This window comes from Chiloscyllium plagiosum, unplaced genomic scaffold (genome assembly GCF_037043375.1).
Source record: "Chiloscyllium plagiosum isolate Xiang-an unplaced genomic scaffold, Cpla_swu_hap1 HiC_scaffold_19, whole genome shotgun sequence".
NCBI classification, from domain to species: Eukaryota; Metazoa; Chordata; class Chondrichthyes; order Orectolobiformes; family Hemiscylliidae; genus Chiloscyllium; species Chiloscyllium plagiosum.
The window spans coordinates 15,634,599-15,647,544 of record NW_028270157.1 but is presented as its reverse complement, the minus strand read 5'-3'; the positions used below and the strand labels follow the sequence as shown (position 1 = coordinate 15,647,544).

Sequence of the window (12,946 nt, the reverse complement as noted above, 5' to 3'; positions counted from 1 at the left end):
GTTTCCCCTCTGGTTCTTTTGCTGTCCTCTATGTTAGTGAATTAGTGAATATTGGAAAACAGCTATTGTTAATAAAACTGAAAGACAAACTCAATAATTTGGGATGACCCAAAATTCTCTGGTGGAAATAAATTGATTATGAAGTGTAGTCACTGTTGTGAAACAAAGGGAAGCCACTACATTGATAGAAAGGACTCTGTAATATGACTGCGACCAAGTAACTGATTTCTTTTTAGGTTGACTGAGTAGTAAGAGTTGTTTGGCAGAGCATGACTAACTCCTCAACCTTTCTACAAAACAGTTCCAAGGAATTTTTACCACCCACTTGGATCCTTGGTTTAACTTCTTGTCTGAAAGACTCTACCTCTGATCATGCAGCACTTGGACGCTACATTTGACTCTCAGCCTAGACTTTTTAAAACCTGGTCTTTAGAGTCTCTGATTCTGTCTCAATAAGAGCACTCCCCATTGGGTCATGCTGACACTTTGGGGATGCCAGTTGCTCTACGTACTGATTGTATTACATTGATAGGAAAAGACCAGCTGATTCATCAGAACATAGCAGGTATAGTTAGTAAGTTTGCAGATGACACCAAAATTGGAGGCATGATAGACAGCAAACAAGGTTACGTCAGAGTACAACGGGATCTTGACCAGACGGGCCAATGCGCTGAGGAATGTTAGATGGAGTTTAATTTAGATAAATGTGAGGTGCTGCATTTGTAAAAAGCAAATCAGAGCAGTACTTATACAGTTAAAGATCAGGTCCTAGGAAATGTTGCTGAATAAAGAGATCTTGGAGTTCTGGTTCATTGTTCCTTGAAAGTAGAGTCGCAGGTAGATAGGATAGTGAAGAAGGCATTTTGTTTGCTTTCCTTCATTGGTCAGAATACTGAGTATAGGGATGGAAATGTGTTGCTGGAAAAGCGCAGCAGGTCAGGCAGCATCTAGGGAACAGGAGAATCGACGTTTCGGGCATTAGCCCTTCTTCATTCCTGAAGAAGGGCTAATGCCCGAAACGTCGATTCTCCTGTTCCCTAGATGCTGCCTGACCTGCTGTGCTTTTCCAGCAACACATTTCCATCTCTGATCTCCAGCATCTGCAGACCTCACTTTCTCCTACTGAGTATAGGAGTTGGGAGGTCATATTGCGGCTGTATAGGATGTTGGTTAGGCCACTTTTGGAATATTGCATGCAATTTTGGTCTCCTTCCTACCAGGAGGATGTTGTGAAACTTGAAAGGGTTCAGAAAAAATCGACAAGGATGTTGCCAGGGTTGGGGGATTTGAGCTATAGGGAGAGGCTGAGTTGGCTGGGTGTTTTCCCTGGACCTTCGGAGGCGGATGGGTGATCTTATACAGGTTTATAAAATCATGAGGGGCTTGGATAGTATAAATAGAAAAGGTCTTTTCCCCTGGGGTGAAGGAGTCCAGAATGAGAGGACATAGGTTTAGGGTGAGAGGGGAAAGATATAAAAGGGTCCTAAGGAGCAACTTTTGCACACCGAGGGTGGTGCATGCATGGAATGAGCTACGAGAGGAAGTGGTGGAGGCCGGTACATTTGCAACATTTAAAAGGCATCTGGATGGGTATATGAATAGGGTTTAAAGGGATATGGGCCAAGTGCTGGCAAATGGGAGTAGATTAGATTGGGAATCTGGTCAGCATTGACGAGTTGGACCGAAGGGTCTATTTCCATGCTGTACATGGTTAGCATTGCTGCCTCACAGTGCCAGGGACGTGAGTTCAATTCCCGCCTCAGTCAACTGTCTGTGTGGAGTTTGCACATTCTCCCCGTGTCTGTGTGGATTTCCTCCGGGTGCTCTGGTTTCCTCCCACAGTCCAAAGACGTGCAGGTTAGGTGAATTGGCCATGCTAAATTGCCTGTAACGTTAGGTGTAAGGAAATGGGTCTGGGTGGGTTGCTCTTCATTAGGTCAGTGTGGACTTGTTGGGCCCAAGGGCCTGTTTCCACTCTGTAGGGAATCTAGTCTTTTAAAAAAAAAATCAGAAATCATGACAACTTAAACTCATGGACTAGCCTATCCTTTAGATTCTGGGTAATCCAAGATGGGAGGATGGGAGAAAGTTCTGGCTGTAACAGCTGCTCTTTTTTTTTTTTTGGAGGTATTTTAGGTGCTGGAGGTGATTTCCTTGAATTCCAGGAGCAGCAATTACTGTCTTATATGCTGTTTCTTTGTTTTGGAACCTTGGAGGGGAAAAAAAAGTCAAAACAACAGCCCTATTAAAAGGGAGAAAAGCAGTCAAAGGAAGCACATGGTGAGGTCATTGCAAAGGAGAGAGAGAACCTGCACAGTTACTGCCTTTGCTGTTTGAATTAATTGTCGCTGGACGTCGGAGTGCATCTGGGAAAATTAACAAACAGTGAAATTCACAACTGATCTTGGAGGAACTGTTGGGTGAAGTTCACAGCACAGAATCAGATAAGTTAATCGTTGTTTTTAAGTGTGGCCTACAGAGAATCTGCAGTAGGGAGTAGAGTGGGTTCTTTCTTGATTATGTTTTTGGAGATATGTCTCTTGATTAAACTTTAGCCATAACTATTAATTTAACCTGGGGCAGTGTTTGTAGAGGAATAAGATGGTGTTATTTTCTGGGTCTGTAGATTGTGAAGGAGCAACAATGGCCTTTGCAGTGATATGTACTACTTGTCAGATGTGGGAGTTTAAAGAGAGTTTAAGGGTTACTGCGGATTATATCCGCCATAAAATGCTGTTAGCTGTGAATCTTATTAGATCGAGTGGATCGGTTGGAGAGACAGTTAGAAGCGATGAGGAATTTGGAACAGCAACAGTATGTGATGGATGGCAGTTATAGGAAGGGGGAAAGTCTCGGATACAGTCACATAGATGGGTTAACTCCAGGAAAGGTAAGCGAGGTAGGCACCTAGTGCAGGAGCCTTTTGTGGATATACCTATTTCTAACAGGTATGCTGTTTTGGAAAATGTAGTTGGTGATGGATTCTCAGGGGAACGTGGCACGAACAGCCACGTTTCTGGTATTGAGACTGGCTCTAATGCAACAAGGGGTACATCAGCTTCCAAGAGATCAATTGTGTTAGGCGATTCTCTAGTCAGAGGTATAGACAGATGTTTCTGTGGCCAGCAGCGAAAAAGCAGAATGGTGTGTTGCTTCCCTGGTGCCAGGATCAAGGATGTCTCAGAGAAGGTGCATGGGGGAGAGGGGCCAGCAAGAGGTCATTGTCCCTATTGGAACCAACGAAATAGGAAGGGGAAAGGTTGAGATTCTGAAGGGAGATTACATAGAGTTAGGCAGAAATTTAAAAAGGAGGTCCTCAAGAGTAGTAATATCTGGATTAATCCCGGTGCTACGAGCTAGTGAGGGCAGGAATAGGAGGTTAGAGCAGATGAATGCATGGCTGAGGATGTGGTATATAGGAGAAAGATTTAGATTTATATTTTCGGATCATTGCAATCTCTTTTGGGGTAGAAGTGACCTCTACAAGAAGGACAGATTGCACCTAAATTGGAAGTGTTCTAATATACTGGCAAGGAAATTTGCTCGAGCTGCTCGGGAGGATTAAACTAGTAACGTGGGGGGGTGGGACCCAGGGAGATGGTGAGGAAAGAGATCAACCTGAGACTGGTACAGTTGAGAACAGAAGTGAGTCAAACAGTTAGGGCAGGCAGGGACAAGGTAGGACTAATAAATTAAACTGCATTTATTTCAATGCAAGGGGCCTAACATGGAAGGCAGATGAACTCGGGGCATGGTTGGGAACATGGGACTGGGATATCATAGCAATTATGGAAACATGGTTCACGGATGGGCAGGACTGGTAGCTTAATGTTCCAGGATACAAATGTTATAGGAAGAATAGAAAGGGAGTCAAGAAAGGAGGGAGAGTGGCATTTTTCATAAGGGATAGCATTACAGCTGTACTGAGGGAGGATATTCCCGGAAATACATTCAGAGAAGTTATTTGGGTGGAACAGAGAAATAAGAAAGGGATGATAACCTTATTGGGATTGTATTATAGACTCCCGAATAGTCAGAGGGAAATTGAGAAACAAACTTGTAAGGAGATCTCGGCTATCTGTAAGAATAATAGGGTAGTTATGGTGGGGGATTTTAACTTTCCCAAACATAGACTGAGACTGCTATAGTGTCAAGGGTTCAGATGGAGAGGAATTTAAGTGTGTACAAGACAATTTTCTAATTCAATATGTGGATGTACCTACGAGAGAAGGTGCAAAACTTGACCTACTCTTGGGAAATAAGGCAGGGCAGGTGACTGAGGTGTCAGTGGGAGAGCACTTTGGGGCCAGTAACCATAATTCTAATAGATTTAAAATAGTGATCGAAAAGAATAGACCAGATCTAAAAGTTGCAGTTCTAAATTTGAGAAAGTCCAATTTTGACAGTACCAGGCAAGAACTTTGGAAAACTGATTGGGGGCAGATGTTCGCAGGTAAAGGGACGGCTGGAAAATGAGAAGCCTTCAGAAATGAGATAACCAGAGTCCAGAGAAAGTAAATTCCTATTAGGGTGAAAAGAAAGGCTGGTGGGTATAGGGAATGGTAGATGACTAAAGCAATTGAGGGTTTGGTTAAGAAAAAGGAGGAAGCATATGTAAGGTATAGACAGGATAGATCGAATGAATCCTTAGAGTATAAAAGCAGTAGAAGTTTACTTAAGAGGGAAGTCGGAAGGGCAAAAAGGGGACATGAGATAGCTTTGGCAAATAGAATTAAGGAGAATCCATAGAGTTTTTACAAATACATTAAGTACAAAAGGGTAACTAGGCAGAGAATAGGGCTCCTAGAAAGATCAGCAAGGCGGCCTATGTGTGGAGCCGCAGAAAATGGGGGAGATACTAAACGAGTATTTTGCATCAGTACTTACTGTGGAAAAGGATATGGAAGATATTGACTGTCGGGAAATAGATGGTGGCATCTTGCAAAATGTCCAGATTACAGAGGAGGAAGTGCTGGATGTCTTGAAACTGGTAAAGGTGGATAAATCCCCAGGACCTGATCAGGTGTACCTGAGAACTCTGTGGAAAGCTAGAGAAGTGATTGCTGGGCCTCTTGCTGAGATATTCGTATCATCGATAGTCACAGGTGAGGTGCCGGAAGACTGGAGGTTGGCAAACGTGGTGTCACTGTTTAAGAAGGGTGGTAAGGACAAGCCAGGGAACTATAAGTCAGTGAGCCTGACCTTGGTGGTGGGCAAGTTGTTGGAGGGAATCCTGAGGGACAGGATGTACATGTATCTGGAAAGGCAAGGATTGATTAGGGATAGTCAACATGGCTTTGTGCTTAGGAAATCATGTCTCTCAAAGTTGATTGCGTTTTTTGAAGAAGTAACAAAGACGATTGATGAGGGCAGAGCAGTAGACGTGATGTATATAGACTTCAGTAAGGCATTCGACAAGGTTCCCCATGGGAGACTGGTTAGCAAGGTTAGATCTCACGGAATACGGGGAGAACTAGCCATTTGGATACAGAACTGGCTCAAAGGTAGAAGACAGGGTGGTGGTGGAGCGTTGTTGTTCAGACTGGAGGCCTGTGACCAGTGGAGTCCCACAAGGATCAGTGCTTGGTCCTCTACTTTTTGCCATTTATGTAAATGATTTGGATACGAGTAAGTTTGCAGATGACACCAAAATTGGATGTGTGGTGGACAGCAAAGAGGGTTACCTCAGATTACAACAGGATCTTCATCAGATGGATCAGTGGGCTTAGACGTGGCATATGGAGTTTAATTCAGATAAATGTGAGGTGCTGCATTTTCGGAAAGCAAATCTTAGCAGGACTTATACACTTAATGGTAAGGTCCTAGGGAGTGTTGTTGAACAAAGAGATTGTGGAGTGCAGGTTCATAGCTCCTTGAAAGTGGAGTCGCAGGTAGATAGGATAGTAAAGAAGGCATTTGATATGCTTTCTTTTATTGGTCAGAGTATTGAGTACAGGAGTTGGGAGGTCATGTTGCGGCTGTACAGGACATTGGTTAGGCCATTTTTGGAATATTGCGTGCAATTCTGATCTTCCTATCGGAAAGATGTTGTGAAACTTGAAAGGGTTCAAAAAAGATTTACAAGGATGTTGCCAGGGCTGGAGGATTTGATCTATAGGGGGAGGCTTAACAGGCTGGAGCTGTTTTCCCTGGAGTGTCGGAGGCTGAGGGGTGACCTTATAGAGGTTTACAAAATTATGGGGGGCATGGATAGGGTAATTAGACAAAGTCTTCTCCCTGGGGTCGGGGAGTCCAGAACTAGAGGGCATAGGTTTAGGGTGAGAGGGGAAAGATATAAAAGAGACCTCAGGGGCAACTTTTTCACACAGTGGTAAGTGTATAGGATGAGCTGCCAGAGGAAGTGGTGGAGGCTGGTACAACTGCAACATTTAAGAGGCATTTGGATGGGTATATGAAAAGGAAAGATTTTGGAGGGATATGGGCTGGGTGCTGGCAGGTGGGACTAGATTGGGTTGGGATATCTGGTTGGCATGGACTGGTTGGACTGAAGGGTCTGTTTCCATGCTGTACATCTCTATGACTCTATGACTGTATTATTCTATCTGCCCTATGTCACGCTTGCTGGAGAGTTATGATTAAACATATGTAACATCAATTAGTTCCTCTGCATCAGTTTTGATTTCAATAATATTTAACCATTTCTCTATCTAAACTGTAACTAAACAAATGATCAGCAAAACCATGTAGAATAAGAAATGTAATACCTGATTTTACATAAAAATACGTGGAGTGGATCTAAATTGAGATATTGACTATAAGAAGGTGTATTTTTTTAAATTAATTTGCGTGATGTCAATATTGCTAGCTGGCCAGCATTTCTTACCCATCCTTTATTGCCCTTGAGAAGGAGGTGGTGATCTTATTGTTTTAGAGGGACTATACACAAAAATAGTCTTATATTATGTTCATAGCCTTCGGTAATACATTGATTTCAACAATATGCCATTACTGACAAAACTAGTTTGATAGTGTAAACAGAGTGAAAGTGTGACCTTTCCTGGTCTGAAGTACAAATAATGCCTAATGGAAATTGCATATTTAATCTAGTGATCAATTAATGCTCAGGACATGCAATCACACATTATATAGATAAGCTTTCATTCAATTTGAGATGAGGTTTGACCAGTAACTGGGTTTTTAAAGTTATGCTTTCATGGGAGTTGCGTGTCGCTAATAAGCGTGTTGCCTATCCCCAATTGCCTTTGAACTGAGTGCCTTGCTAGGCCACTTGAGTGTGCAATTAAGAGTCAGCCACGTTGTTGGTTGTCTAAATTCACATATAGGCCAGACGAGGTAAGAATGGTAAAATAATTCAATGAACTAGATGGGATTAAATGATATTGATAGTTGTCATGGTCACCAATACAGAGATGCACTTTCAATTCAAGATTTTTAACAATTGAATTTAAATGACATGAAATCACTTTTTTTCTCTAATTTCCCTCATCCGTTGAACCAGTCTTATGTTTTCTGCAACCTCTCCAAAGCATTAACATTGCCAGCATTGAACAGTTACCATTGAAGCCAAACCACATTTTTGTCTAAGTTCATTATAACTTCTTCACTTTTAAATTCTGTGCCTTTTTTTTATAAATCCAGGATCCTGAATGCTTATTTAACCATTTTCTCAACATTCTCTGCTTTGAAAGAATTGTACACATATCTATAGTTGTCTTTGCTCCATTTAGAATTATATCATTTATTTCATAATGTTTTTCCTCATTCTTTCTGCCAAAATGTATCAGTTCTCTCGATTAGACTTTGTGTGCCACAAGTCAACCCATGCCACAAACTTGTCTGTGTCCTATTATTTGAACTGAAGCAACATCTTCTGAGCTACACTGAGATGCCTTTTAAAGGAATCTCACTTGCAAAATATAAAAAAAATTCTTTCTTTCCATTTTGATTCTGTTAAAAACTAACTACATTATCTTCAATCCTAAAACAACCTTCCATTGTCAAAAATCACAGCCTTGCATCCTTTAAGAATGAAATAAATTATACTATGGGTTACTATACAGTTCCTACAGACAAAGATAAAGGTTTCAGCCTCAATATTTGAAAATATAACTGGAAAATCATATTAGTCATACATTTTTGAGAGGCAGTTGGAGTGTTCCAGTAAAATTAAACGGAACTGCAGATTCTGAAGATCTGAAACAGAAACAAAGTGCTGGGAAACTCAGCAGTCTGGCAGCATCTGCAGAGAGAAAAACAGAGATAATATTTACTAGACTTGAAATATTAACTCTCTTTCTGTCCATATATGCTGCCAGACCTGATGAGTTTCTCCAGTACTTTCTGTTTTTGTGTAATATCCCAGTGCTCTATCTGTGTAAAATATCTACCTTAATTTAGCAGTTGTCTGCCCCAAGATAATTGCACCATGACTAAATGGGAAAATGTTAACTTTATGGTTACATTGAGATAATTCCACAAAAAAGTGTGATCAAAAACTTAAAGCACCATCTACATATCGTCAAAGGATTGCAGAAAATATTTGCAATTCTCAGCTGCCACAAGCTAATCCACATTTTGCTTCAGTAGAAACTGAAAACTACAGGTGTAGCTGAAATGTGAAAATTCCTCTTTATTTGTATTTTAATCAACATTTTCTTGTGCACCACAGTTTTAAAAGTTTAATTTAGATTTGTGTTTTCAAGGACTGCATACAAGAATATTTTAATAAACTTTATAGCTGTTAATGTGTGGTCAGCTTTATCTTTGTCCATTAATTATTCTCTTTGCTGAACATGCAACTTACCACAAAGCCTTAAAATGCTATGTAGACACATTTTTTTGAAGGCACTCAAATCCAACAGTTTTTTGAAATCTGAGGCATTATTGTTGTCTGGTTTTGATTTACGTTTGATGCAACCTACTGAGCAAATTATACAAAATTTTCAATTTGGGAATACTCAATTTCTTCAACATTTTGATCTCGAACACTAATTAATGTGGGATTTTGGATGGATTTGGAATTACAGCTGAAATATATAGTTCTCTGGTTGAATTGAGTTGTGTTAAGTATGATAGGTAATAAAGATTCAGTTTCAGAATATTTGAACTGGAATCACAATTTGTGGAAAGATCATAAGTCTCAGATGATGCTTAGTTTTTAGCAAAGACAAGTTTTATTTCACTTTATTTGGCAACGAACAATGGAATAAAGTAAGGTATTTAACTTTTTTACTATCCTAGGAGGATCCAAACTTAGAACACAACTTTAAAGGTCATAAAGATGTGGTCACCAGTGTTGATTTTAACCCAAACAACAAGCAGCTAGGTAAGTGCTAGATATTTTGCATGGTATAACAGAAACCTAAGCACAGAAGGAGAGCATTTTTGTCTATCAAACTTGTGCTTCTTGTGGCTCTATTGCTTAGCTTTACATTGTAGTCCACTCCTCTTCCACTTGCCAGTTCCCAGATATCCTTATATCCTTAAGTTTAAGCTTCTGTGAACATTTAACTAATGTTAAAGGCATTGTTTCTATGCAAATTGTTAAGCATAGAGAGAACCCGTAAATGGAGTTGGAAATTAATGTCAATAGATTTCTACAGTTACGTAATTCACATGTGAAAAAACACTGTAGGAAGCTCCTGTACTAACACCTTTTGGTGTATTTGGTGTCATATCTAGGTTTATGTCAATTTCTTGCCAGTTTGCGATTGCTGAACATTTGAATTGACTTTTTGTTGTTTAATTGAGATAATTGAATTTACTCATTGAATTGAGTCAGGTTAAGAGATATGTATGTATTTCTAATATTTAAATAGGAATCTTAAAATTAACATTGGCAGACTATAAAAGGACAGGTTGAGAGGTGATAGGATTGCTGATTTTGGGATTCCAAAGGGACTAATTAATGTTGACCTTGACAAACTATTTCACCTTGTCTAGAGCAAGTTGACAGTGTTTCAAGCAGAATAAATTGAAAACCATCAGTGGAGACAGCAATTCATTGAGTGGAGCAAACTCCCACTGGAGCCAATAAATAGTTACTATTGATTCAAATGCAAATTAGATAACATTTGCTGCCAGAATAGTATTTTGTTATTTACTGCATCTCAAACACTTAGTCTGTATCCCAAAATGTTACACAGAATAAGTGTTTGAGATGCAATAAATGTGGCAAGTGTAGGTCAGTGCAGTGATGGTGTACCTAGCTCTGAGCCAAGTGGCTCAGGTTCAAGTCACACCTGCTCCAGACTTGTGTGATAACGTCTCTGAACTGGGTTGATTAGGAAATATCCATCAAACATGAGACTTGACCACTGAAATACCGCATTACTTGGAATTTTCTTTACAGCATCTCTATGCTACTGAAATTCTAATTGATAGAGATATGTATGTATTTCTAATATTTAAATAGGAATCTTAAAATTAACATTGGCAGACTATAAAAGGACAGGTTGAGAAGTGATAGGATTGCTGATTTTGGGATTCCAAAGGGACTAATTAATGTTGACCTTGACAAGCTATTTGCTGTAATTAGTCTTCAACACCAATTTGTCATGTGATTTCCAAAATACCAAAAGGTGGGCTAGATAGATACAAAAATATAATGTACTACAGAAACTGAGCACATCTGGTAGCATCTGTGAAAAGAGAAGTAGAGTTAACACTTTGAGTTTAATATGACTATTCTGCAGAACTGGGTGAAATGAAGTTAAGCATAAGGGCGAATGCCAAAATTCTCCCCTTTTGTAATTATTGTCCTGTCTACATGCCAGCTTGCCTTCAATCCTCCGAATTGAATTTAACGCTAAACAAAACAAAAACAAAGAACTGCAGATGCTGGAAATCATTAATAAAATTGTAAACAACTGGAAAAACTCAGCAAGATCACCTATCTTTTACACGTTCACCTTCCCTCCATCCCTTCTCTACTCTGCCTTCTCTCCACAAATGCTGCCTGCTGCCACTCAGAGTTATAGAGATGTTACAGCATGGAAACAGATTCTTTGGTCCAACCCGTCCATGTGACCAGATATCCCAACCCTATCTAGTTCCACCTGCCAGCACTTGGCCCATATCCCTCCAAACCCTTCCTATTCATATACCCATCCAGATGCCTTTTAAATGTTGCAATCATACCAGCCTCCACCATTTCATCTGGCAGCTCATTCCATACATGTACCATCCTCTGTGTAAGAAAGTTGCCCCTTGGATCTTTCCCCTCTCACCTTAAACCTATGCCCTGTAGTTTTGGACTCCCCACCCCAGGGAAGAGACTTTGTCTGTTTATCCTATGATGGTCTACATCCCAGGGTACTGAAGGAAGTGGCTCTAGAAATCGTGGATGCGCTGGTGATTATTTTCCAGAGTTCGATAGATTCAGGATCAGTTCCTGTGGATTGGAGGGTGGCTAATGTTGTACCACTTTTTAAGAAAGGAGCGAGAGAGAAAGCAGGAAATTATAGACCAGTTAGTCTGACTTCAGTGGTGGGAAAGATGCTGGAGTCAATTATAAAGGATGAAATTACGACACATCTGGATAACAGTAACAGGATAGGTCAGAGTCAGCATGGATTTATGAAGGGGAAATCATGCTTGACTAATCTTCTGGAATTTTTTGAGGATGTAACTCTGAAGATGGACAAGGGAGATCCAGTGGATGTAGTGTACCTGGACTTTCAGAAAGCCTTTGATATAGTCCCACATAGGAGATTAGTGAGCAAAATTAGGGCGCATGGTAATGGGGGCAAAGTACTGACTTGGATTGAAAATTGGTTGGCTGATAGGAAACAAAGAGTAGTGATAAACAGCTCCCTTTCGGAATACCAGTGGGGTACCGCAGGGATCAGTGCTGGGACCGCAGCATTTTACAATGTGCATTAATGATATAGAAGATGGTATTAATAGTAACATTAGCAAATTTGCTGATGATATAAAGCTGGGTGGCATGGTGAAATGTGAGGAGGATGTTAGGAGATTACAGGGTGACCTGGACAGGTTAGGTGAGTGGACAGATGCATGGCAGATGCAGGTTAATGTGGATAAATGTATGGTTATCCACTGTGGTGGCAAGAACAGGAAGGCAGATTACTACCTAAATGGAGTCAAGTTAGGTAAAGGGGCTATACAAAGAGATCTGGGTGTTCTTGTACACCAGTCAATGAAGGCAAGCATGCAGGTACAGCAGGTAGTGAAGAAAGCTAACAGCATGCTGACCTTCATAACAAGAGGGATTGAGTATAGAAGCAAAGAGTTTCTTCTGCAGCTGTACAGGGCCCTGGTGAGACCGCACCTGGAATATTGTGTCCGGTTCTTGTCTTCAAATTTGAGGAAAGAAATTCTGGCTATTGAGGGAATGCAGCGTAAGTTCACGAGGTCAATTCCTGGAATGGCGGGACTATCTTATGTTGAAAGATTGGAGCGACTGAGAGGGGATCTGATTGAGACGTATAAGATTATTAAAGGTTTGGACACTCTGGAGGCAGGAAACATGTTTCCGCTGATGGGTGAGTCCCAAACCAGAGAACACAGCTTAAAAATAAGGGGTAGGCCATTTAGGACAGATATGAGGAGAATCTTCTTCACCCAGAGAGTGGTGGGTGTGTGGAATGCTCTGCCCCAGAAGGCAGTGGAGGCCCAGTCTCTGGATTCATTTAAGAAAGAGTTGGATAGAGCTCTCAAGGATAGTGGCATCAAGGGTTATGGAGATAAGGCAGGAACAGGATACTGATTGAGGATGATCAGCCATGATCATAATGAATGGTGGTGCAGGCTCAAAGGGCAGAATGGCCTACTCCTGCACCTATTGTCTATTATCCATGCCCCTCATGATTTTATAAACATCTATAAGGTCACCACTCAGTCTCCGACTCTCCAGGAAAAACAGCCCTAGCCTATTCAACATCTCCCTACAGCTCAAATCTTCCAACCCAGGCAACATCCTTGTAAATCTTTTCTGAACCCT

General features: G+C 40.8%; 1 protein-coding gene across 4 annotated transcripts in view; it reads left to right on the top strand.

Annotated features, from left to right (window-relative positions):
* The window catches only part of poc1b (POC1 centriolar protein B), a 119,751-nt gene that overhangs the window by 712 nt on the left and 106,093 nt on the right, over nt 1–12,946 (top strand). For all 4 annotated transcript variants that reach the window (XM_087997050.1, XM_043709916.2, XM_043709913.2 and 1 more), the window contains exon 2: nt 9,223–9,307. In XM_087997050.1, the coding sequence (XP_087853176.1) occupies nt 9,223–9,307 (85 nt within the window). The remainder of the gene's footprint in view (nt 1–9,222; nt 9,308–12,946) is intronic.